A 26,462-nucleotide genomic window follows, 5' to 3' on the forward strand; every position below is an offset into this window, starting at 1 on the left:
GCTCCTCATCCCGGCCCTCTGTTGTGCCGGTACCCCTTAGCTCGATGCTCTTTGTTCTAATCATTCGAGAGGATAAGCTCCTGCTTCTTGAGGAAATGAGAAAATATGACACACTACCAGATGAAACTGCAGGGACCTGGCCATCCAGCTGCTCCTGTCACAGAATTTCAATCCATCCCTGTTTTCAGCCTCTCAGCTCACTCTAGCCTTTCTGAGCTGCCAGGGGCCTCTAACCCCTGCGCCCTTCCTGGCTTCCCAGAGCAGATTGTCCCCTTACCACACCCCCGCCTCTGTCCTGGAAGGTCAGTTACCATCCTCCACCCACCTTCCACCTGACATGTTCTGGACCAGGTTCATATGTGTCTCCTGGCCTCACTGAATTTCAGTCTCTCCTTCACTTTGCCATTTGGGGGAGTACTCCAAGAGAAGGATGCAGAAATGTCTTGGGACATTTGATGATCACCATCATCAAAGCATTTTTTTTCTCCAAAGTGATCAGTATTGTACTCCTTGCAGCCTCATTATGCTTCCCTGAGATCACACTACTAAGTTTTCAGCGCACAGCAGCCACTGTGCTTGGCTTCTGTCCTTGTGTCTACCATTCATGCAGTGTGGATTGACCTCCTCTGCTGATAAATAAGGGCTTGACTGCCTCACATGACTCATCTCTTCCCCCCTCATCTTCCCAGGGCTTACACATCACTTTAAAAATATTCCCTTCCCTGGTGGCTCAGACAGTTAAGAATCTGCCCTCAATGCAGGAGACCCGGGTTCGATCCCTGGGTCAGGAAGATCCCCTGGCAAACGGAATGGCAACCCACTCCAGTATTTTTGCCTGGAGGATTCCATGGACAGAGGAGCCTGGTGGGCTACAGTCCATGGGGTCGCAAAGAGTTGGACTAATTGAGTGACCAACTTTCACTTTAAAAGTCCCCTATTGGCTCCTTAGCTCCATGATATGAACACTCAGCTGTCTTTCTTTGGTCTTATCATCACTGGATACATGTTGTAAGATCAGGTTGTGCCCATGCCTTTTCTGCTTAGCCCTTCCCTTCTCCTACCTCCCAGTCTCTGAACAGTCACACTCTATTTGCATCTCCAAGAACTTCTTGGACAAGGGTTTAAGTCAAAGCAACAGAGATCCCACTCCTCTGGTCTCACACTCTGCCCCTCAGTAGATGCCACCAGATGCAGACTTTCCCTAACATGCAGCCTCTAATGGGAGGGAGCGGGAGGAGAGGGTGCAACCCTTCCATGAGGCAAGACAGCCAGAGGTCTTTCTCCTAGAAATCCTATTTTCAGAGCAAACCTCAAGAATGCAATTTTCCCATTTCCCAGGGTTGGTCACCCCAGCTGAAGGTTGTTGAGACCATAAAGCCCTCAGCAATTTCTCAGCGGGTGGACTTGACTTCTGCCCTCTCTGTGAAGCCAGGTGGCCAACCTCTGACTCATCGTTTACCACTTTTCTCCCCAGATCCCCTTCCTGGGAGCTGGCATTAAGATCCACGAGAGAAGGGTGTCAGAAAATCTGCGGCCCTTCCACGACCGGATGGAGGAATGTTTCAAGAACCTGAAAGTGAAGGTGGAGAAGGAATATGGTGTCAGAGAGATGGTACGGCTGGTCCCCAAGGCCAGGGAGGGTGAAATGGGTGGGGTGGGGCAGGAAGGACGAAGAGACCAGCGCAAAGGAGCCTGCCCTTGAGAGGGGCCTGAGGACCAGCAGTGCCAGAGCCAATCCAGGGACCCTTCCAGGAAACTTGGTCCCTTAAAAGTCATTGCAGATAAATGCCGGTTATAAATTGAGTCCCGAACAATCAAGAGATTGTGCTAATGATAAAAGCAACATTGATGAAGCACCAACTTACTATATGCTGGTCTGATCTAAGCACTTAGATCATTTAGGCTTCACAACAAGCTTGGGGGTGGCTTTTAACGCCTCATGTCTATTCCAGAGATTCCAAGGCATTAAGTGACTTGCTAAAGGCTATAACAAATGGGGCTTCCCAGGTGGCTGAGTGGTAAAGAATCCACCTGCCAAGCAGGAGATGCGAGGTCCATCCCTGGGTCAGGATATCCTCTGGAGAAAGAAATGACAGCCCACGTCAGTGTTCTTCCCTGAGAAATCCCACAGACAGAAGAGCCCGGTGGGCTACAGTCCATGGGGTTGCAAAGGGTCAGTCAGGACTTAGTGACTAAAGGACAACAACATATAACAAGTGAGGCTCCGAGTTTGCACCTGGCTCTGATGGCCTCCAAAGCCAGCGCTTGTGGCCACTAACAAGCTCTGTGTCCTCAAGAGGCCATTGGCCTGGTGCTCACGGAACCTCTTCTTTTATCCTCTTCTCCAGAAAGTATCCTCATAAAATGTCAAGGCTGTGTAGTCTCTCAGAGGCCATCTGGTCCAACCCTCTGATTTTACAGATGGGAAAACTGAGGCCCAGAGACAGGAAGTGAGGTACTGGAAAGCACACAGATGAAGTCAGGTGTCTTGTCTTCAGGCCAGCAGTTTTTCCATGACACAGGCTGCCTTTTCCAACACTGTCTGTGCAACACCCAATGCCGTTCTGATGGCAACCACCCAGACTTAGGCCGCGTTGCATAGGTTACAGGCAGAGTCCCCCACAAGACCCCCTCACCAAGACACCAGGGTTCCCTGCACCTCTGACAAGCTGGTTATAGGTTTGGAGATTCTCACCACCCCTTCAGTTCTGATCATTTCACGGAACTCAAGAAGTAGCCCTCCCTCCATATCCATGCGTTCTCTGTTTGCAGATTTAACCAAGGGAGGATCAAAAATATTTGGGGAAAAGAATCCAGAAAGTTCCAAAAAGCAAAACTTGACTCTGCTGTGCTGACAACTATTAGCCTGATGTTTACATTATATTTATAACTACTTATATAGCATTTACATTGTATTGGGTATTATAAGTAATCTAGCGGTGATTTAAATTACATCAAAGAATATATGTAGGTTATCAATAACCTCAGATGTGCAGATGACACCACTCTAATGGCCAAAAAGTGAAGAGGAACTAAAGAGCCTCTTGATGAAGCTGAAAGAGGAGAGTGAAGAAGCTGGCTTAAAACTCGACATTCAAAAAACTAAGATCATAGCATCCGGTCCCATCACTTCATGGCAAATAGATGGAGAAACAATGGAAACAGTGACAGATGTTATTTTCTTGGGCTCCAAAATCACCGCAGAGGGCGACTGCAGTCATGAAATTAAAAGACACTTGCTCCTTGGAAGAAAAGTTATGACCAACCTAGACAGTGTATTAACAAGCAGAGACATCACTTTGCCAACAAAGGTCCATCTAGTTAAAGCTCTGGTTTTTCCAGTAGTCATGTACAGATATAAGAATTGGACCAAAAAGAAGGCTGAGCACCAAAAATTGATGCTTTCAAACTGTGGTGTTGAATAAGACTCTTGAGAGTCCCTTGGACTGCAAGGAGATCAAACCAGTCAATCCTAAAGGAAATCAACCCTGAATATTCATTGGAAGGACTGTTACTGAAGCTGAAACTCCAATACTTTGGCCACTGGATGTGAAGAGCCAACTCATTGGAAAAGACCCTAATTCCAGAAAAGACTGAGGGCAGGAGGATAAGGGGATGACAGAGGATGAGATGGTTGGATGACATCATCAACTCAATGGACATGAGTTTGAGCAAACTCTGGGAGATGGTGAAGGACAGGGAAGCCTGGTGTGCTGCAGTTCAGCGTCGCAAAGAGTCAGACGTGACAGCGGCTAAACAACAGCATCAATGCATAAGCTGGGCTTCCCAAGTGCTGCTAGTGGTAAAGAACCCCCCTGTCAATGCAGGAGACACAGGAGATGCCAGTTCGATCCCTGGGTTGGGAAGATCCCTCTTGTGGCTCAGCTGGTGAAGAATCCGCCTGCAATGCAAGAGACCTGGGTTCGATTCCTGGGTTGGGAAGATCCCCTGGAGAAGGGAAAGGCTACTCACTCCAGTATTCTGGTCTAGAGAATTCCATGGACATCCATGGGGTTGCAAAGAGTCGGATACGACTGAGCGACTTTCACTTTCACTTGGAGAGGGACATGGCAGTCCACTTCAGTATTCTTTCCTGCAGAATCCCATGGACCAAGGAGCCTGGTGGGCTACAGTCCATAGGGTTGCAAAGAGTCAGACACAACTGAAGTGACTTACGATGCACGCATGCATGCATAAGTTACATGCAAAGACTATGCCATTTTATATAAGGGACTTGAACAGCCCTGGATTTTGGTGTCCTAAGGAGTCAGGGATATTGAAGGATGACTGTACTTAGAATTACAGTTTTTATTTATAAAGGAAACAAGTCACGACCAGCCAAATGAAGAGAAGCATAGGATGAGGTCTGGGAGGGTCCCCAGTGTATAATTTCTGTGTCCTCAGGATTCAGTTCAGTTGCTCAGTCGTGTCTGACTCTGCGACCCCACGGAGTGCAGCAGGCCAGCCCTCACTGTCCATCACCAACTCCCCGAGCTTACTCAAACTCATGTCCATTGACTCGGTGATGCCATCCAACCATTTCATCCTCTATTGTCCCCTTCTCCTTCTGCCTTCAATCTTTCCCAGCATCAGGGTCTTTTCAAATGAGTCAGTTCTTCACATCAGGTAGCCAAAGTATTGGAGTTTCAGCTTCAGCATCAGTCCTTCCAATGAACACTCAGGACTGATCTCCTTTAGGATGGACTGGTTGGATCTCCATGCAATCCATGGGACTCTCAAGAGTCTTCTCCAACACCACAGTTCAAAAGCATCAATTCTTTGGCGCTCAGCTTTCTTCATAGTCTAGCTCTCACATCCATACATGACTACTAGAAAAACCAAAGCTTTGACTAGACAGACCTTTGTTGGCAAAGTAATGTCTCTGCTTTTGAATATGCTGTCTAGGTTGGTCATAGCTTTTCTTCCAAGGAGCAAGTGTCTTTTAATTTCATGGCTGCAGTCACCATCTGCAGTGATTTTGGAGCCCCCAAAATAAAGTCTTTTGCTGTTTCCATTGTTTCTCCATCTATTTGCCATTAAGTTATGGGACCAGATGCCATGATCTTAGTTTTCTGAATATTGAGTTTTAAGCCAACTTTTTCACTCTCCTCTTTTACTTTCATCAAGAGGCTCTTTAGTTCTTCCTCACTTTCTGCCATAAGGGTGGTATCATCTGCATATCTGAGGTTATTGATGTTTCTCCTGGCAATCTTGATTCCAGCTTGTGCTTCATCCAGCCTGGTATTTCTCATGATGTACTCTGCATATAAGTTAAATAAGCAGGGTGACAATATACAGCCTTGATGAACTCCTTTCCCAGTTTGGAACCAGTCTGTTGTTCCATGTCCAGTTCTAACTGTTGCTTCTTGACCTGCATACAGATTTCTCAGAAGGCAGATTGGTGGTCTGATATTCCCATCTCTTTAAGAATTTTCCACAGTTTGTTGTGATCCGCACAGTCAAGGGCTTTGGCATAGTCAATATTTATCCTACTGGGACATCCATGTATGATTACTAGCCAGGAAAGCTCACCTTAACCTAAGTGTCTGGAGTTTTTATTGGGGCTTCATTACATAGGCATGATTGAATCAATCATGAAATCCATCTCCAGTTCCCCTCCTCTCCCCAGATGCTGAGCTAATATTATCTGGCTTGGAGAACCAGCCCTGTAATCACAAGGTTGGTCTGTCTGGCCAGCCCCCATCCTGGGTCTCCCCATCAGTGGAAAAGGGGTGGAAAACAAAGACATTCGTGTCAGAGGGGAAATTGTAAGAATTTAGACATCACCTCTCAGGAACCAGGAGTAAAGGCCTAACAAACTCTTTATACAACCACCCAGAGGCTCAACCAGCCAGAAAGTTTCTCTCCTCATGTGCTGCCCTGCCCCATGGCTCCACCCGCCCAGGTGGAGGAGAAAGGCAGCAGGACTGTGGAGGGCCCGGTACCCCAGGGCCTCGCCCCAACATCAGGCCTGCCTGCTAACCCCCTGCTCCCTGCTCCTGCCCCCACAGCCCGACTTTGAGGACAGGCGCGTGGGTAGGCCGCGGTCCATGCTGCGCTCCTACAGGCAGATGTCCATCATCTCCATGGCTTCCCTGAACTCCGACTGCAGCACGCCCAGCAAAGCCACCTCCGAGAGGTCAGTGCCTGCCCCAGGCGGCCCCCTGCACCCCTGCCCCAGCCCGGCCCCCTGCACCCCTGCCCCAGCCCCGCCCCCAGCACAGCCTCTGCCTTTTCTGCCCCAGGGCTTTCTTCTCCTCCTTCCTGCCCTACTCTCTGAAAGCCTTTCCTCACCTGGGGTCTCAACAGAACTCTACCAGCCACCCTGTAGGGTTCAGTGCCGTTGCTAGGGGGTCAGCTGAGACCCGGAGAGGAATGTGGCTTTTCCTGAGGGCCCCGCAGAACTTGCCACAGCGTGTGACAGTCTCCATCAGCCAGCCTGCTCCCTTCTGCAGGGGCTCCGTCCCTCCCAACTACCCCCAGCTCCTCCTCCTGTACCTGCCTCCCCTCCCCCACCCCGCTCCTCCTCCTGTACCTGCCTCCCCTCCCCCACCCCGCTCCTCCTCCTGTACCTGCCTCCCCTCCCCCACCCCGCTCCTCCTCCTGTACCTGCCTCCCCTCCCCCACCCCGCTTCTCCTCCTGTACCTGCCTCCCCTGTATCTCTGTGCGGGTCTCCCTGCTCAGCCACTCAGAGTGCAACCCAGCTACTGCGCTGACAGATCCTGTGATGGCGCACTCTGGGAGAATGTGCTAAGGGCTCCTGGGCCTCATCTCTTGGCTACTCCGTAACGTTGCTGCAAACACCCCCATTTAATAAAGGGCAGTCATGCCTCAGAGAGATTGAGTGATTTGCCCAAGGTCATTCAGCTCAAGAGTGGCATAGACTGGAATCCAGGTTCATATTTTTAACCAGTTTTATCTTCCTGTCACCAGTCTTATGGCTCACTGCCTTCCATTTTATTTTACCCTGTATTTTGAGTGTTTGCAAATTAAGTAGCTCCCCAAACTCTGCCATGTGAGCTGATCTACCCCTTGGCCCTATAATGACAGGTCAGTCAGCCTGGGTCCCTGCAAGACAGTTCCAGTAAGTTCTAACTGCAGCCTCTCCTGCTGTCCCTCTTGCCATTCAGCTTTGACCTGGAAATGGCACCTCCCAAGACTCCAAAAGTGGAGCAGGAGGAACCCATCTCCCCAGGGAGCACTCTGCCTGAGGTCAAGCTGCGGAGGTCCAAGAAGAGAGCCAAGAGGAGCAGTGTGGTGTTCGCAGACGAGAAGCCATCAGCAGAGTCGGACCTGAAGCGGGTGAGTGGCCAGGGCAGGATCCTCTCTGACGCCACAGGCAGCTCTCCACTGCACGTCTGGCACAGTGCTGGGGCTCTGAGATGTGGCTTGCTCAAGCCTCACAGTTGGGTGGGGTTACAGATGAGGCATCTGAGGGGCAGGGAGGTGAAGTGCTGGCTGGCGCCCCAGCAGCCTGAATGTGACAGAGTGGAATTTGACCCGGGCTGTCACTGTGTCCTTTCTACCATCGCACAGGACTCTGCAAGGCTGGGGAGTAGCCTCCTGGCCTACCTCTGTGTGGGAGAGTCACCCTCCCAGGCTGGCCCAGGCATTTCTATCTCTCAGCCCTCTGTCCCCAACCGCAGGGCAGTCCAACCAGTGACGTCTCTCCTAAGCTTCTCCCATGGACCCAGAGCCCAGCTGAGCATGCAGAGCTGAAATTCTCACTGCCCTGACTTGGAGAGTTTTTGTCTTATAAACTAATAACTATTTAATATGAGACTTAGTGCCAGACAGCCCTGGGTTCAACCCCAACTTTCCCCCAAGAGAGAGGTTTGTTGAAGGCATTCTGGGAGCCTGGAATAGGAAGACGGATTTAGCGTCCTGGTAAGGGAGGGCTGCCAGACGAAAGGGCAAGGGACCAGCTGAGATCCCTTCCAGTGATGAAAGAATCTTCCCCAAACTTCCCAGTAGGCCTCAGAGACTATTCTTGCCAGGGGGAGAAGGCTGGAAGTAAGGCAGCATTCACAATTCCAGGGGGTGTCATTCACACAGGAGTCTAGATGAATGCTCAGCACAGTTGTATAGTTGATATGTACAGGAACATATGTATAGTTTATATGTACATATGTCAGTATGTAACTGTATGTACCACCACACTTGAGAAGTATGCAGCCTGTGGCGTAGATTGACACAGAGTGATGCAAAACAGAACAGAGGGACTTCAGGCCGAGTCTGTAGAAGCCATGCCAGTCCCTTAACACTGGTTTTTCAGAGCCTGGAGCTGCCTCATGCTTAGCCTCTGTGGTGTGTGTGTGTGCGTGCGTGTGTGCATGATGTATTCGTCCAGCTCTCCAGAAAGCACGAGTTCATGAGTGACACCAACCTTTCGGAGCATGTGGCCGTCGCCCCCAGAGCGTCCATCCTCTCTCAGATGAGCTTTGCCAGTCAGTCCATGCCTACCATCCCAGGTATGTGCCTCCACCGCCAGCACGGGGGTATAGAGGTGCCGGGTGAGGATGGGTGGGAGCCACAACTACAGAGCAAAGAGCGCTAAGCACTCCGGAGGAAGCGGCCCTGCTCATGGTACACTGGTGGGTGAAGCCATGCCAACAGGCCCTGCCCAGGGCTGGGGGCAGCGGGGAGAGGTTGCCGTCACTCTGGACCTCAGGATTCAGTGAGACTCCAGATGTCACACCAGGTAGGCCTGGGTTCTCAGTTAACCAGGCCCTTCCAGGGACTGGAAGTCTGCCCCTGGTAAGTCTTTCAGTCCGGCAATTCCTTTTGGGGCCTGGAAGGCTATTTCCAGAACTTACAAAACTTGCCATCACATCTTACAGTTGCAGAGGGTCCGATGCACGGATGCTTGTTTCCCCCATCACTCATTCGCTGTCTGGTGAGGACATCAGCAGCATATAGAAGGCCTTTGCTGAGTCACACATGGGAACCCGGGGCCCTAACTGGGGATGCGGCCAGATCAAGAGCACTCTATCTGGCACGTGGCGAGTCTCAAGTGTCAGCCGCTCTGTGCCAGGCTCCATGCCAAATGCTCCTCCTTCATTGTTTCATTTCAGCCAAGGGTCCCCAAGCCCCAAGCAGTCTGCAGCCTGTTACAAACAGGCCGCAAGTGGGAGGTCAGCGGCAGGCAAGCGAGCAAAGCTTCATCTGCCGCCTCTCATCGCTCGCGTTACTACCTGAACAATTCCCCCCGAACACTCCATGCAAAAAGTGTCTCCCATGAAACTGGTGTCTGGTGCCAAAAAGGTTGGGAAGCGCTGCTTTAAGCCTCCTCTCAAACCTGTGACAGACACCGTGTGCTTAGCCCCACTGTATGGATGAGGACACTGAGGCTTGTAGAATGCCAGCTCCTGAGTAGTGGCTGCCCAGGAACGGTGCCCCCACCAGTGCCCAGCGCCTGGGCAGCATGCCCCCGCAGTCGTTTCACTCTTGTCCCCTCAGCAGGCCTACAGCTCCCTTGAGCTCTGTGCTCTTACCCCCACATTCCCAAGGCCAAAGCCCAGGATCAGAGCAGCCTTTGTGACTCCAAGCTGAGGAGCTTTAACCACCGGATGACACCTTGATTGGAGAGGCTCTCCCCCCAGGGAGCTCTGTTCTCGGTCGGAAGACAGGCGTGGGCCAATACTGTCTCCCTGACGTGGGCAAAAGGCCCTGCTCATGAAGAAGTGAGGGCCCCGGTGCCGCCCCCCACCCCAGCCCTGGGCCCCTGTTTCCAGCCCAGAAGCCCTTGGATGAGGCCTTGATGGAACCAGGATGCAGGCCCTTGTCTGCGGGGCCAGGCAGGGCTCCGCGAAGCGGCCGGATGGCCTCCGCGGCCCTGGCGGATGCTCATGGCTTCCTGCCTGCCCCGCGGCCGGCTCCCCGGGACCCTGTCTCTGCCCCCCTTGGCTGCCATCCACCCCGTTCGCGCTCCTTGCACCCACTCCTCACGGCGGCTCTCGGCTCCCCTGCAGCCCTCACGCTCTCGGTGGTCGGCATGCCTGGGATGGACGAGGCCAACGCATCCCCCCGCCTCAGCCAGACCTTCCTCCCGCTGTCAGACGGCGACAAGAAGACGCTCAAGAGGAAGAAAGTGAACCAGTTCTTCAAGACAATGGTGAGCCCCGGACTGTGGGAGGAAGGCAGGGGGGCGGGAGGAGGAAGTTAAGAGGGCTACGAGGACAGAGGAGGAGACGGGGCCCTGCGTGGGGCGCGTGTGCGTGTGCTACACCCGGGGGCCCCTCCAGGGAGGGGGGGACCTGCGTGGAGTATGTGTGTGCTACACCCGGGGGCCCCTCCAGGGAGGGGGCAGGGCCCCCAGGGTGGGGACAGAGACCAGAAAGGCCCAGAGTGCAGTTCCCCTTGTGGGCTCCAGAGGGCGTCCCTGAGCAGGGTGGGCCCCGCGGGGCCGCAGGAATGTGTCAGAGGCAGTGCTGGGCTCCTGGGAACTCAGGACCTGGAACTGTCCTTTGCCTGAGTTATCCTGTGTTGCTCCTGTCCGAGCCACGGCAGCCAGCTGTCCTGGGCAGCTAAGAGTGCTTTTTCATTCTTTTGGAAGAACTGTCCTATTCAACTTACATTGCAGAATCCTACTATTTCAAAGTTAGTTTCCAAACCCTGACTTCTCAAGTCCCTTCCCCCATTGTTGCGTCAGTCTGCTCCAGATGCAGGAAGGCACCCCAGCAGTTTGATCCTCAGCATCCATTAAAGCCAGACTCTGTGGCTGTAGTAATCGCACGTCCCCTGTGAGTGTGCATGGAGCAGGCCCCAGGCTAGGCCCTTTCCAAACGTGATCCATTTGACCTTCCTCTGTGCCTTTGAGGGCCTCATCAGGCGCACGAAGTTGGGGAAGCAACCCGCCCAAGTTCACGTGGTCCCAGAACCAGCAAAGCCTGTGCTCTCACCACTGCAGGGCCCAGCCTTTCTGTCACGTCAACCAAGGTCACAGCCGCTCAGGCCCAATGGGCTCTGGCAGGGGTCAGGTCAGGGGCCCTTCTGAGGGGGACGAGGAGCCCTGCTTTGGGGCTCATGGGAACCCTGTCTCGGGCTGAGTCTGTTTATCCTCTTCTCCCATGCAGCTGGCTGGCAAACCTACAGAAGAAGGCAAGCCGACCTCCGACTCCACGTCCACCGACCTGTGAGATGCTGCTGACCACGGCCATGCCTGGGGAGTCAGGGATGGGGGCCTCTAGAGTCGGAGACAGGTGGTGGGACGTTGATGCCTCAAAGAGTGGGGAGCCCGTCCACCAGTGGCCTGCACTCAGAGAGCCCGGCTGCTCGGGCCCCACTGCAGTGGTGACGGATGCAGCATCGCCAGGGCCACGTACCCAGGTGCTGGGTGACGATGGCCCGTTTGGATTCTTAGCCACACAAGCAACCACCAAGGATGCCTTCTCCCAGAATGTCTCCACATCATCCTGGGCACGTGTTTTTACAGCCCAGTTTATTAGATATAAGGAGCTATATTTTTGAGTGTGTGTTTCATTTTCTAAGTCCTAGCACTTAACAGAACAGCTCTTAAATATTCTTTTATTTTTGGTTAACAGTTTTGTACTTTATATTTTTAATATAACCAGTCTCTTTTCTAGCTGACCATCTCCAAAGTGTTGCTGTTTCTTACTGACAATAAAAATGATGCGGTGATTCAAGCAAGCCTCAGTACATAGATCCATCAACCGAACGCCTCAGGCCCAGGACTGGACTAGGAGCACCTGGGGATGCTTAGGAGACAGGCAGGCCCAGGGCCTCCAGTGATGTTATGAAACCTGGCTCTCACCCATCCCAATGAAAATCTGCCTGCCTAGCTCAAACCACCCCCAGGAATCTTCTCCAAGAATTCAGTTCATTTAAATATTATTTTATTTTTGGTTAATGGTTTTGTACTTTATGTTATTACCTAGATGGAGAAACCAAGGCACAGAGACATGATGTGAGCTAAGACCACACACTTGGTACATGGAACAGGAGGGATCACACCAGTATCTGGGGACTTCCCTGGTGGTCCAGTGGTTGAGTCTGACTTCCAATGCAGGGGATGCGTGTTGAATCCCTGGTTGGGGAACTAAGATCCCACGTGCCATGGGGCAGCTAAGCCCACAGGATGCAATTACTCAGCTTGGGCGCCTCAACCAGGGAGAAGGTCATGCACCACAACAAAAGATCCTGCACACTGCAGCTAGGCCCCAACACTGCCAAAGATACACAACTGAATGAATGAATAGATACACCGGCAGCTGGGCCAGAAGTTGGCTTTTACCCGGTGCTGCATCTTGGGCGCCGGCACGCCTAGGCCAGCTGTCGCCCGTGTCCACCCCCGTCCTTTCCGGCAGCCACCACCTCCCCTCTCCAAGCCCCGCCCTGTTGCCTGGTCCAGCTTCTACTCTCTGCTCAACAAGGCCTCCAGTGAGTTCTGTCCTCGTGGTAATGAGGGGTCGGGCTGCACCGTGAGCGCCCTGAGGTGAGGAAACAGCACCCAGAGGTCTGGAATCGGGCTGGATTCACCTTGCAAAGGGGCAGGGGAGTGCATGTGAGCAGAGGAGGGTCCCTGAGGAGCTGAGGAACTGGGCCAGCCTGAGCATCTTCATGGCTTCACGGCCTATGAGTGGCAGGTGGAGAAACTTAGACACTGTGTAGAGGAAGACCCTTGGAGCGGTGAGACCCAGGATGAGAGACATTTCAGGGTGTGATAACAAGGGTTTCCAGGGAGACAAGGACCAGCCCCAACACCAGTTTTTCATAGGATTTTGCCAGAGGCGGACTCAGGAAGGAAGAGTACGTTAGGTGAGGGACAGAGGCGTTTGTGGTAAAGTATTCGTCCCCTGTGACAGGTGGGGCAGGGAGGTCAGGACTGAGTGCAGGAGAGGCAAGAGCTGGTACCATGAAGACGACTTCCATAAAATATTAATGTCTGCTGTTCACTGAGCGGTTCATAATAAATAACCCTTATCATAACTAGCTGTTAACCCAAACTCTTATAATAATAAGCACAATGAACCATACTGTTTTTCTTAGACTTAATTCTTAATGACTTTAATGGGAAAATTCTTAAGATAGTTGGATTTGGTTATTTTTTACTATTTATAAAATTGGGGGGAAAGGAAGTAGCTTTTATGAAAAATATGTCCCAGTGGCAGACTCCCCAAATTCACACAGAGTTTAAAAAGAGTTTAAAATTAAACACAAATAACATATTTGGTGTTACATGTAATTAAAAAATCTAATCTAAAATTTACACCAATGTAAAATTACACCAAACTAATACTTGGGACAGCATTAGATTTCCATGAACAGGTATTGCCTAGTTTTGTTAAGTGAGCACATTTACTCTTGAGCAGGTGTAGTTTCCAGGGGTCTTAGGATCTGCCGTCAGAGTGGGTCACATGAAGACCCATCCACCTGGACCCTGAGTAAGCATACTGACCCTGACCCTGACCTTGGGACAAAGAGATGAGAGCCGGTGATCCCCGGGCCAGCCACACAGGCATCAACTGATTTCTTTCTTTTTTTTTTAATTATTTATTTTTCACTGTGCTGGGTCTTCATCGCTGCAAGCAGGTTTTCTCTAGTTGCGGCAAGAGGGAGCTACCCTGTAGGTGCGGTGGCGTCTGTTGTTTTGGGTGGACGCTAGGGCGTGCTAGGAAATGGACTGGGAAGTGCATGCGAGGGCCTGCGGGCTCGGCAGTTGTGGCCCGCGGGCTTAGCTGCCCCACAACATGTGGGATCTTCCTGGACCAGTGATCAAACCCATGTCACCTGCATTGGCAGACTGATTCTTGATCTTTAAAATAAATTCATTAAGTTAAAAGAAATGTGCGAGCTGATTTCTGATTTACAGGGACATGTGGGAGAGTCCCTGCTGCGGCAGCACTCACGCCTGTTCTCCCCGCCACGAGTGTGACGTGCTTGGTCCAAAGCTCTGGAGAAAGCTCCATCCCCTCCCTCGAGAGGCTGTGGGCCCCCAGGGAAGTCAGGCGGCACGCTGGGCACCACCGCAAAGCGTGCCAGGTGCGAGGGCCCAGCAGTGGAGGCCGTCTGCCAGGCGGGGTGAGAGAGAGGCAGAGCGGTCCACACGGAGAGCAGGAAAGACAGGCACCTGCCGGCAGTCACGTGACGGTCACGTGGCCGCAACCCGCGCGGCGGCGCGGAGAGGAGGTGGGGCGTGGGGCCGTGGGACGGGAGAGCTCATCCCGGTGCGGGCTGGGTCTGGAATGCCAGGCTGGGCAGCTGATATTTTGAGAGGCAACACACTTGAGTACCTACTATGTGCCAGGCACTGCTCTTGGCGATTTGCACTTAGTAACTGTTGGACTCTCACAAGCCCCCTCTGAAGTATAGACTATTACCGGTCTCAATTTAAGTTAAGGAAACAGGCCCAGAGAGGCACAAGGACTTGCCCTGCGTCACCCAGCTTGGAAACGGCAGAGCGGAGACTTTATGTTTTGGGCTCCGAGGAGCAGGCTGTCGACTGGCATGATTCCAAAGGATAGTAGGCAGGCCATGACCTGATCCCTAGCCCACTGGCTCCCTAAGCTGGGTGTGCACTGGGGCTCCCTAAGAGGGCTATGCCCAGCACCACTTGGGCCTCACAAGTCAGAGCCTCTTCCCAGGCACAGGCCTGGGAAGAGTGCATTTTAATAAGCTCCATAGGTGGGACCCATAGGCGAGACCTGCAGAGCAGGACCTTGAAAACGACACAGCTTTGGCCCCCATCTGCTAGATGGAGAAACAGGCCTAGAGCGGCCAGCTGAGCCCACAGAGTCCTGAGTGAAAAAGGAATGAGTGACCCAGCCCAGCCAGAGCCGTGCTGCCCAACTGGTGTCCTTCCCCAGGGATTGGGGGAGGGGACTCCTTGTTGAGAAGACTGTTTGCAGGTGGATCGCAAAGGCCGCTGGTGATACAAGAGGGCATGTTCAGTGGAGGCGGCCGCAGCCTCCCATACCTTTATACTAGCTTCCTGCTGCTGGTGTCACCAACGGTCACAAGCTTAGTGGCTTAAATCAACACAAACTTGTCTACTACTGTTCTTGAGGTCAGAAATCCTAAACCAGTCTTGGGGTCAAATCACAATGAGAGTTAGGCCTCCCTGGTGACTCAGATGGCAAGGAATCTGCCTGCAAGGCAGGAGACCCAGGTTCCATCCCTGGGTTTGGAAGATCCCCTGGAGAAGGGGATGGCTACCCACCCCAGTATTCTTGCCTGGAGAATCCCATGGACAGAGGAGCCTGGTGGGCTACAGTCCATGCGGTCGCAGAGTCAGGTACGACTAAGTGACTAACACACACACACAAGATGATAGTTAGTTCCTTGTGGAGGTTCCCCTGGCTGTTTCTTTGCCTCTTCCAGCTTCTAAAGGTGGCAAGGCATTCTTTATGCATTCCCCGGCTTGTGGCCAGATGGTTCCAGTCTCTGATTCCACTGGTACATCTCCTCCTCTGTGATTAAATCTCCCCCTATCTCCCTCTTAGAAGAACACTTCTGATTACACTGGGCCCACCTGGATCATCCAGGACAATCAGTCTCTGTGGTCCTCACTTAATCCCTTCTGTAAAGTTCCTTTTATCTTGGAAGAATTCACAGATTCTGGGGATTTGGAAATCATTATTGGGGAGGGGTCCTTATTCTGCCTGTCACACACATGATGAGAAAAATCACTCCCTTTTCAGTTCTCTTCAACACTTTTGCCTTCTCCAAGGAAAAAGTCCCTGGCTGGTGTGTTTCATCACCTCTCTAAGACCTGCTGATCTCACATCCTAGCAGAGTGAGCAAGCTCAGGCTGGTACTGCCTCAGTTTCCTCATCTATAAAATGGGGATAATTATAGAACACCCCCCCCCCCAAAAAATTGTGGTGAGGACTGGATGAGATAACAAGGTAAGGACTCAGGCTGTGCCCAGCATGATGTGAGCTCTAAAAAATGCCAATTCTCCCTATTTTATTTATGGCAAGTGATACTGATTTCTGATTAACCATTCCCATAAATCATATGGAACTGCTCTTTAAATTTAGCTAAAAAAATAAATGTGAGAGCTGATTTTAAAATGATAAGTAATTGAAACTGCAGACACTGCATAGAGATGGGAAAACCAGGAGGTTGTAAGCCTCCACATTGTGCAACTCCGACAGTGTCCTGCACACACACCCAGAGCTACTGCTGTGGAGACAGTTGGTTAGTGTCTTCTAATAAGTGAAAGAATGAACTAGTATTGCGAAGCATCCCTTGAGAGGCATTTCCTATATTATCTCATTCAGTTCTTGCAACAGCCCTTTGAGGGAGGTAACCCTGGTTATGCTCATTTTTCGTACAAACAGAGACTCAAAAATTAAACGACAACAAGGCACTCAGAAAATATAACTGGAGAAGGCAAATCTGAATCCAGATCAGTCCAACTGCCCCCTCACCCTACCCCGGGCTGCCTTCTAAGGCATTTTGCCCCATTGCCACCCCAGTTCTATTTCTTTCACAGTAGATTTAAAGTGTTTTTTTCCAGAGTCGGGGGCATGATTCCTCCATGAAGCTGCTGCTGATCCTGTGAACCGTTTTCTTTATTTAAAGGGCTCAGAAACCCTGGGCCATTGACCCGATAGGTCACCCAGTCTCTGCACTCGGCTCCCTGCTTTTAAATAGATGGCCACCAGAGGGCGGTGTTGGCCCATGTTTCTCCAGCCTCACGCTCACCAGAACCAGAGCCCTCAATGGGAAACCCCAAAGTGCACTGAGACACAGCGCTGGTGAACTGCTGCGGGACGGGACAGGAGGCCCAGAGAAAGCAGCTCATTGCCCTGGCAGAAAACTGATCTCCTGTCCCCATTTATAGATGAGGAAACTGTAGCACAGAGTTTAGGCTGGAAGCCCACTCCCCATCCTGACCAATCCTCACCCTGTCAGGCTCCCAGAAACCCTGGAACTCCGGAACTGTTGTTTTATGTGCAGACAGGAGCAGAGCCCTAGCAGCCAAGCCTGTGAAAGAGGAATCCAGAGGAGGTAGGGAAGTCCACGGGCTGAGGGCCGTGCAGTTCCAGCTGCTGGACCACGGGCCTCTCCCCTCACCCTCAGGCTCCCGAGCCCCTGACAAGCGCTCACATTCATCGAGCGTGTGCTATGTGCCCGGCACGCAGTCCTCGTAACAACACTGGGGGGGGGGGGGGGGGGGGGTTGCCTTTCCCCACTTTGCAGATGAGGACACTGAGGCCCAGAACAATAGGCTGCTCTCTGAGATATTACCGTGCCTAAGGAGGGGCGTCAGGATTGAGACCCAGAAGTCTGGCTCTGGAGCCTGAGCTTCCTGCTCCCTTTCCGGCCCTGTGCTCCAGGTTCAGATCCCCCTGCCTCCTGGGCCTCCGGTTATTCACCCTGCTTGGCCTGTTTCCTCACGTTCCTCTGCCCCCTGAAGGTCAAGGCCAGAGGTGGTGTCCCCGGTGGGTGGGGCCTGTGCACGTCCGCACTTCCTGCCGGCTCTGGGCCCGTGTGGGCTCCCGGCCCCCAGAGCACGTGGCTGACGGCTGAGTGCGTGCTCCAGAAGGGAGGAGGCCTTCCCCCTCCCACGGCGCTGCCCTCAGTGTCCAGGTTTGCCCAAGGGGAGAGCCGGTGGGAAAACCCTGACTGGAGAGGGCGGACCCTGCTCAGCCTTGCTGTCAGAGCCGTCCTCTGCTACCAGGGGCGCACATCACCGTCCCCTTCAGCGCAGTGCCGCCGCGTCCTGGGCAGATAATGCGCGCGCGCGCACACACACACACACATATCACATCGTCTTGCATGCAAAATCCACATGAGGCAGGTTCTATGTGCAGCTCCATTTAATAGAAGCAAACTGAGGCCTTGGGAGTTCAAGAAACGTAGTCAAGATCACCCAGTTAACAAACAGCAACTTAGGGATTTGAACCCAGCCCTTTTTTCATGTCCTATTGCCTTGTCCCAGGTATCTCAATCTGGGGTTCAGAATACATGGCCTCCCTCTGGATATGTAATATGCAAATAAGTCACAACGTGCAAACGGCAGCTCCGCATCCCTGGCTGGTTCAGGCCCTGCCTGTCCAGCCTTTTACTGTTTTCCCTGAAGCAGGGCGGCCATATCTTCTCAGGCTTGGATTTCCGCCTCTGGGAAAACTCAAAAAGCCTAAAATAATTTCATCTTCAAAAGGACCACTGTTTATAGAGATGCTTGACTCTTTCCCCAGAAGCCCTGGGACGGGTTGATGGGGGCTTCCCAGATGTAGCCCCCAAACCCCCCGGGCTCCTACAGGCAGCTCCCGGTACCCCCTGAGGGCTGAGGCCGCGCTTGTGGAGTCCTGCGTGAGGACTCCGGGGCTGGGCTGAGTGCCCCAGGCCTCAAGGCCTGGCCCCGTGGGGAGGTACGGGAGGGCGTGAGGGGCTGGGCTCCTTGGCCGCTGGACGCCTGGGTGGGCGCCTCTGTGTGGGGGAGGCCTTGTGACATGCCCGTCTTTCTCTGATCTCCTGGGAAAGGAACTGGGGCGCAGGTGCGAGGGGAGGCTCAGGTGAGTGTTCCTCAAAAACACCTCTAAGGAAGGAGATGCAGCAACGGGCAAAGGGTGGACTAAGGGGTTGGGAGACAGGGTCCAAACCCAGCTCAACCGTGACCTTGTCACGTGCCTCGGGGTCCCTCTGACCATCAGCTGCCGACGGCGGGTTCTGGCTATAGAGTTGGTATCTCCACCAAGTATCCCACCCTTCATTGATTCATCGTAAATCCCCACCAGCCACACTCACTGCTGAGAAAACAACTCGAAAGGTAGCAAACTCGGTGATGAACTGTACGTATCAAGCGTATATTGACTTTTTATATAATAAGTAAAATTTGAGGGCATCTCTTTCCACCATGTGAAATGACTTACATTGATCACGTCATAGAATGCTCACAGCAGCCACATAAACTCGTGGCATTACTCCTATTTTTACCTGAAAAAACAGGCCGAGGAAAGTTAAATCACATGTCAAGGCTGCACAGTTATTCAGTGGTGAGGCTGGATTTGAACCCAGATCCTTCTGGGCTCAGAGCCTGTGCCTGCAGTATATCTTCTCTACTGCCTATGCTGGCCTTTTATATTTAACCTCCAAAGCAAATCACCTGTGTGCTTGCCTTTCTCTAATCATGTAAATTAGGAACTATAGAAAGCAACAACAAAATAATATCTAATTCCCTATCTTGAAATAATAATCGACAGATTGCTGTTTATGTTTACACAGTTCATGTACATGTATAATATGTATTTTTGCAAAAAAATCATGCTATTTTGCAGCCTGTTTTCCCCATTATTAGAATGTAATATTTTTCCATATCATTAAATACAATCTATTTTCATAGCTGCATATTACTTCATCATTCAGAAAATACTGTTTTTTAAAAAACCAATCCCCTATAGTTGGACATTCAGGTTAGTTACAGTTTTTTATACCTATAAATAATGCTGTGGTGGTAGTTCTTGCTCTGCTTGATTCTGCAGGATGAATGATCAGAAGTGACATCTCCAGGCTCATTGTCGGGCTTTGGGTCTGTGTTAGCGGGCTCCAATGTGACTGTCCTCTAAAAACTCAGGGCCCTGCCCTCAGCAAGCCTGGTAGAGAAACTCTAAACAAAATTGCGGCCTCCTTGTCTTTGCTTTTCATAAAGAAAGGACAAAGGCGCTGCTCCCAAGCCTCACCTGGGTAATCATGCCCTTTCTGACCCACACCTCACTCACTGTCCAAGGTGGGGACAAGTGGTTCCTCAGGCCCTGAAGGAGCTCTCCCACTCAGGCACCCAAATCATCCTCTGGGCAGCAAGATGTCGATAATGAGATTCATTCGACGTCACTTAGGTCTTCCGAGTGAACCCGATGTGGAGGAGAGCAGAGACACAGGCAGGGAGGATCCTCTGGCTGGGACAGAAAGCAGCCTTCTACGGACGTCCCTGGGGATCCAGGAGTTAAGAGGCCGCCGACCAAGGCGAGGGACTCGGGTTCGGTCCCTGGCCCAGGGAGATTCCGCGTGCTGCAGGCCCCTGAGCCACTGAGCTCCACAACCAGAGCAGCCCCTCGCCACAGCTGGAGAGAGCCCAGGGCAGCAGCGAAGACCCGCACGCCAGAAAAGAAAGAAAGAAAGAAAGAAAGCAAAGAAGCTTTCTCTTTGGCCTTGGAGACATGTGGGGTCTGCAGGAAGAGAGAGGAAGTTGAAAGAGTCTTGAGAAGGAAGTAGAGGCAGGAGGGCCGGAGGGAGGTGGTGACCAGAGAGATTGACATGAGATTTTCTCCCATTTCTGACCCCAGAGAGAAGTCTCCAGGTGCTGCTAGAACCTGCTCAGGGGAAGCTCGTTGCGCTCTGAGAAGGGGAACCCACTCACTCCCCAAGCTGAGGGCCTGCCCCGGGGTGAAGGGGCAGCTGAGACAAGTCGCCTTCAAGCACCAGATGGAGAATGAGGCCCAGGGAGGTGGACGGACTGACCACGAGGCGCAGAGGAACCAGTGTGGACGGGGCCCCTGCTTCTGGAGCCCGAGGCGGAGCAGGCTGGGGAAGAATGACCCAAAGAAGGTTCTCCTCCTGGCCTCAGCCCCTGGGTCCTGGGGGACTCTGCAAGCCGAAACACGAAAGGACTTGGATCAGATAAGGAACCAGAGCCTGCTCTGTCCCTGCAGCCAGAAAGAAACCAGGAGAATACAAGTTCTCTCTCACTTTCTCCTGCAGTCCCATTCATATCCTCTTCCTTTTGTTGTTATTTTTATGAGCCTTGCTGCTGCTCTGGGAGAATCCCCAGGTCTTCCTCTGTGTGTGTGTGTGTGTGTGTGTGTGTGTGTGTGTGTGTGTAAGGAGGTCACCCATAATTGACTGCCCTTTTTGAACCTGGCCAGAGGCTCTTCTGTTTCTCCAGTGCCAGCTTCTCTCCTGGAAACTCCAGAAAACGTGTCTTCACTTCAAAAGACCTCAGACTGTGGCTTCTGATGAAGTGTCTCCTCCAGTCTGGGTGAGGGGTCAGGATGCGAAGAAGAGGGAGACAGAGGGGAAGGGGAAGAGACACAGAGATGATGTGAGACAGACAGACAGACACGGACAGCAAAAGGAAGCAGGGGAGAAGCAGAGATGGTGAGGACTTGAGCAGGAGGAGACAGAGGTAGAAAGACCTGGAAACAAGCTCAGAGAGACAGGGACTGCCAGGGAGGGAATCTCGGACAGCTCCATGCCAGAGAGAAGGGAAGGAACAAGAGTGATTTGCGGAGAGGACAGCAGGAGAGCCCAAGAAAGCAGGAGGGCAGACAGTTCAGGAGAGGAAGGGGAAAGGGCAGCAGAGAGACAGGAGGAGGAACAGGGGCAGGTGATGAGGAGACAAACAGAGGGGAGACAGCAGCGGAAGGAAGGAAAGAGGGAGGGGCTCCGCGCCCGTGTCCTGGCTGCTAGCAGCCGGGAAGCCGGCCGAGCGTGTCCTGCGGGCCCGTCGTGGCCGTGGCCGCGGGGAAGGGCCCTCGGGCGACCCGGGGGAGGAGAGAGGGGCGGGCCGGCGGCGACGCCCCGGGGTGGGGCTGGCCAGTATAAGCGCGGCCTGCCCGCACCTGGCAGGGCCAGCTCCCAGCAGGTGGAGGCGGCCAGCCCGGCCCAGCATGAGCTCCTTCGACCTCCCGGCGCCCTCCCCGCCCCGCTGCAGCCCCCAGTTCCCCAGCCTCGGCCAGGAGCCCCCCGAGATGAACCTTTACTACGAGAACTTCTTCCACCCCCAGGGCGCACCCAGCCCGCAGCGGCCCCCCTCCTTCGAGGGTGGCGGGGAGTATGGGGCTGCCCCCAACCCCTACCTCTGGCTCAACGGGCCGGCCGTGACCCCGCCACCCTACCTGCCAGGCGGCAGCCCCTTCCTGCCCCAGGCCTACGGCGGCATGCAGAGGCAGCTGCTGCCCGCCGGCATGCCCACGCTAGGGGCCGGTGACCTGGGCTGGCTGCCGCTCCCCTCGCAGGAGGAGCTGATGAAGCTAGTGCGGCCGCCCTACTCCTACTCGGCGCTCATTGCCATGGCCATCCACGGGGCGCCCGACAAGCGCCTCACCCTCAGCCAGATCTACCAGTACGTGGCCGACAACTTCCCCTTCTACAACAAGAGCAAGGCTGGCTGGCAGAACTCCATCCGCCACAACCTGTCTCTCAACGACTGCTTCAAGAAGGTGCCCCGCGATGAGGACGACCCAGGTAAGGGGGCCGTGGGTGCAGGGTCATCCCCCAGGAAGGCTCAGTCCTCCTGGCACCCCATTCTAGGAAGCCCTGAAGGGTCCTGCCCCACCCCGAGGCCCGGGGTGGAGGGGTGGTGGGCAGAAGGAGTCAGCTGCAAAGGTGGACCCTGCAGGCAGATGTGCCGCTGACCTCTGAGTGACCTCTGAGCCTCGGTTTTCCCATCTGAAAAACAGGACCAGGGTAATAGTCGCTCTGCCAGGCTTGTGGGCAGTGGGCTCATGAGATGACGCACTCGAGGGGTTTGGTGCTGACATAAGCTCCATGGACTGCAGTGACTGTAACCATTGATTCAGACCCCAGCATCCAGCGTGCAGAGGCTCCTGTGGGGGTGGGCGTGGTGACTGCTGGAACTACACAAGCCACGTGCGCTCCAGGCCCGCTGGGGAGGGACCAGACATCCGTGGGACAACCACTCGGGGCCACATTACGCCGCCTGCCTCCTTTAATCAAGCCCTGCAGGGTGGCTCTTATTATCCTCACTTTATAAGCTGAGGAAAATAACAGCCAGAGGTGAAGCACCCTGCCTAGGGTGACACAGAAGGATGTGACTGTGAGTGAGCAAGCGTCTGAATGGAGGTCCCTCTCACACCAGGGTGTGAGCTGTTCCTTTATAACGAGCAGTTTCTAGAACTTAGAGACAGGTGTGTGCTTAGTCACTCAGTCGTGCCAGACTTTTTACGACCCCAGGGACTGTAGCCCACCAGGCTTCTCTGTCCATGGCATTTTCCTGCCAAGAATGCTGGAGTGGGTTGCCTTCTCCCAGTGATCTTCCTTCTCCAGGGGATCTTCCCAACCCAGGAATCAAACGCAGGTCTCTGGCATCACAGATGGATTCTTCACTGTCTGAGCCACCAGGGAAGCCCATAGAGATGCACAGAGAGTAATATATTGAATGCTCGTGTATCCATTTCCCAGAATTAAAGTGCACTCCTGTCACACCATAGGAAGCCAGCATACCTCTCAGAAGAATCCCACTCCCACCCGCTCTGAGGGTCGTGAGGGCAGGACTGTTGGTCCTACAGAGGAACGTGAGCGTTCTCCCTTCAGCTGAAGATGTGGAAGGCAGGGTTCAGATTGTCCCTCTCGGGCACAAATCCCTTTCACACGTGTAGCATTAGCCCTCTCTCACAGCCAGCCTGAGGAAGAAGGGGCAGGTCCAGGGGGCCCACTTCTCACACTAGGAAACCCAGGCCCGCCCCAGGTCCCCAGTCTGAAGCTGGGACTCAAGTCCACCCTTGGAGTTCATGCTCAGGACCTTCAGAAAGCCCTCTGTTTCTCCCTGAGTTCTCTTTCCCATCAGCATTGGAAGAAGCCCCTCCCTTGCCTCGGCCCCAGTACTCGAACCTCTTGAAGAGCCCACACAGTAAATTCCTTCATGGCTCAGGCCTCACTCTGTACTCCAAGAGTGCTGAGGAGTGAGGTGGGTGCTTGAGTAAAGATCTGTGTGGTGTGATGCATGGTGAGTCTGTGGCATTCCTCTTCTCTGCCTTTCTGCATCTGTTACCTTTGGTTTTAGCTTATGACAAACAAGGAGGAACAGAAGCAAAGTATCGGCTCCATCTCTGTACTTACCCCCTCCCACTCTTGTGCCAGGCAAAGGGAATTACTGGACCCTGGACCCCAACTGCGAGAAGATGTTCGACAATGGAAATTTCCGCAGGAAGAGGAAGAGAAAATCAGATGTCTCCTCCAGCGCGGGCTCCATGGTCTCAGAGAAAACAGAGGCTGGTCTCCTGGCAGGCAGCCCCGAGACCGCAGAGGCCCAGGACATCTTGGACGGCGCTGCACCGGGCCCCACCGGCTCCCCGGAGAAGCGGCCAACGCCACCCCCGCCAGGCACCCCATGCCTCAGCAGCTTCCTCTCCACCATGTCAGCCTATGTGAGCGGGCCGAGCCCTGTGAGCCGCCCCACGGCCACCACGCCGGGACTGAGCCTGGAGCCCGCTGACAAGGGGGGGCAGAACTCGCTGAGCTTCAGCTCCTACACCCCCCTCACCAACATCAGTGGCCCCGCAGGTGGGGGCGAGTGGGCCAGCCCCATGCCCAGCAACGCTCTGGGCTATGGGGGCTCTGTCCTCAACCAGTTCAGCCCCCCCTTCTATGGGAGCATCAGCACGAACAGCGTCCTCTACCCCAGGGAGGGCACTGAGGTCTAGAAACGGAGCAGCTCCTGAGCCAGGCCCGACGGACATGCCGGGGTCCTCCATGCCGCTGCTCCAGACCTCTGAATCGCCCAGGCACACACAGGAGGCTCAGAGGAGTTCATCTTTTTTCTGGAACATTGTATAAACCTTGTGTGTATCACATATCCACCCATACTGCCCAACCAACTTTGCAGTGGAAATGTTGGTGCCTGCATGACAGTAACCACCCTGGCCATTTATTGAGCACTTCTGTGCTAGGTGCTGTATGAGGTTCTTTGAAGGTATGATTTCACTTTCTATTTCCAGCCACCTTGTGAGAGTCATATGAATCTACCCATTTAACAGATGAGAAAACTGAGGCTCGAGGAAGTTAAGTCACTTTCCCAGAGTCATGCAAACTAGGAAGTGGTGGGGCAGGGAGTCACGTGCAGGTTCTGGTGACTCCCCTCAAAGTTTGGGCCAACAGAGGCAGGAATGGAGGGATTGGTTGAGCAGACAAGGAAAGTCAGTGTGATGAATTGATGATGGCAAACACATCAAAATCTCTCCACTGCCTTCCAGCCAGCCGTCACATTTAGTACCAGCCCGGGTACATCTCGTCTTGGTCCAGGCCTTTACTCTGTGGCCCCCAGCTTACCTGCCAACACTCCTTTTGCTACTGCTCAAGGGAGGAGCCCAGATCCCTGCCCCTGCTGGACAGTGTGCCTAACCTCCCCCCACAGAGGGAGATTGCCTCCCCGGCCCCATAGACCCAGAGCCGGGCAGGGAAGGGAGGAGTGTGCACCTCAAACTCTCACCCCTGCTCCACCCACTGGCAAAATCTTGTAAAGCCCAACTTCCTGTGTGCACGTCATGGACCAGTGAGCTGGAGGTGGCTGAGTCTTCCAAGAAAAACAAGGGCGAATCAGTGATTCCTTTTTCATAGCCCAGGAGGGGCTTCAGACCGCCACAGAGGGGTCCACGCGGGCAGCTCATGGGATCTTTTTCCTGTTTTTGTACATGCTTTATATACCAGTGATGCCGCATCGCAGCACACCCTGGAAAGTGATTTTGTTTTCTTATGTTCTTTTTAATTAAAAAAAAAAAAAAAAACTACATGTGTCCCTTCCTTGTGAGCTTTCCCGTCTATTGAGTTGACTCAATATGGAGCCAAGTGCAGCCTGGAGCTAAAGGCTTTGGGGACAGGAGGTGGAGAAAGCACAGGTGTCAGTCTCTTTCCCTCCTCCACACTGACTTAGGGACAAGACAAAGCTCCTCAGAAAAAGAGGGGAGCTTGTGGGACTCAAAATCTGGCCTGGGATTACAGCTCATGCAGTCATCACCCCAGCATTATGATCACATAACCCCACCCCCAACAGCCCTGTGCAGGGAGTGGAACTAACCCCATCACTACACAGACAAGGAAGTTGAGGGTCAGAGTGGTCAAGCAAATTTCCTCAAGTCCTCAGCCAGCCCCTGCCCATGTCTACTGACCCTGCACCTCATTACGCTGTAGCGCAGCCTTGGAGGTGGCTCCCTAGTTAGGCAGTGACAACAGTCCTGTTGGCTACAGTTGACTGAGGGCTGTCGGCAGGCACTGGCTCAAGTGCTGTGCAGAGGGAGCTTTTGAACTCACAACGGTTCACATGTACAGACCCTAGTGAGTCACTTGGGTGCCTGGCACAGTGACCGCTAGAGGACTTGCGCACAGAAGCTGGAGGTCTTCTAGTTGGAGAGACCTCCTCAGACGTGCTTGAATCAAGCCATGCCAAGTGGCTTTCTCAGACTCTGGGAGGCTGTCTTCCCCTGGAGTAAGAGAAAGTGTCTGTTGCTCTGTCATGTCTGGACTCTTTGTAACCCCATGGACTCTAGCCTGTAATCCTCTGTCCATGAAATTCTCTAGGCAAGAATACTGGAGTGGGTTGTCATTCCCTTCTCTAGGGGATCTTCCCAATCCAGATATCCAACCTGGGTCTCCTGCACTGCAGGAAGATTCTTTTACTGTCTGAGCCACCAGGGAGGCCTAGAGTTAGAGGAGGTGGTAAATAATGCTGTTGATGATAATAATAATAAAAGTATTCACTGTAGGTTTACTGTGTGACAGGCACCGTGTTGGGACTTGAACTGCCTTATTGCATCTA

General features: G+C 53.2%; 2 protein-coding genes across 4 annotated transcripts in view; both read left to right on the top strand.

The window, feature by feature from the left end:
- DOCK2 (dedicator of cytokinesis 2) overlaps window positions 1-11,646 on the top strand; it is a 457,833-nt gene extending 446,187 nt beyond the window's left edge. Inside the window, exons 47-52 of one of the 3 annotated variants that reach the window (XM_006075524.4) lie at window positions 1,475-1,612; window positions 6,012-6,139; window positions 7,132-7,303; window positions 8,352-8,472; window positions 9,973-10,115; window positions 11,077-11,646. In XM_006075524.4, the coding sequence (XP_006075586.3) occupies window positions 1,475-1,612; window positions 6,012-6,139; window positions 7,132-7,303; window positions 8,352-8,472; window positions 9,973-10,115; window positions 11,077-11,139 (765 nt within the window). In that variant the 3' untranslated portion in view covers window positions 11,140-11,646. The other 2 variants (XM_025270818.3, XM_025270819.3) reach the window with 2 other exon arrangements.
- A 7,699-nt stretch (window positions 11,647-19,345) lies between these two features.
- On the top strand, window positions 19,346-25,419 carry FOXI1 (forkhead box I1). Its single transcript, XM_006075525.3, has 2 exons — window positions 19,346-22,156; window positions 23,792-25,419. The coding sequence occupies exons 1-2, from the start codon at window positions 21,580-21,582 to the stop codon at window positions 24,352-24,354; spliced, it is 1,140 nt and encodes a 379-aa protein (XP_006075587.1). The 5' UTR covers window positions 19,346-21,579; the 3' UTR covers window positions 24,355-25,419.
- Window positions 25,420-26,462: the final 1,043 nt, after the last annotated feature.

Source organism: Bubalus bubalis, chromosome 19 (genome assembly GCF_019923935.1).
Source record: "Bubalus bubalis isolate 160015118507 breed Murrah chromosome 19, NDDB_SH_1, whole genome shotgun sequence".
NCBI classification, from domain to species: domain Eukaryota; kingdom Metazoa; phylum Chordata; class Mammalia; order Artiodactyla; family Bovidae; genus Bubalus; species Bubalus bubalis.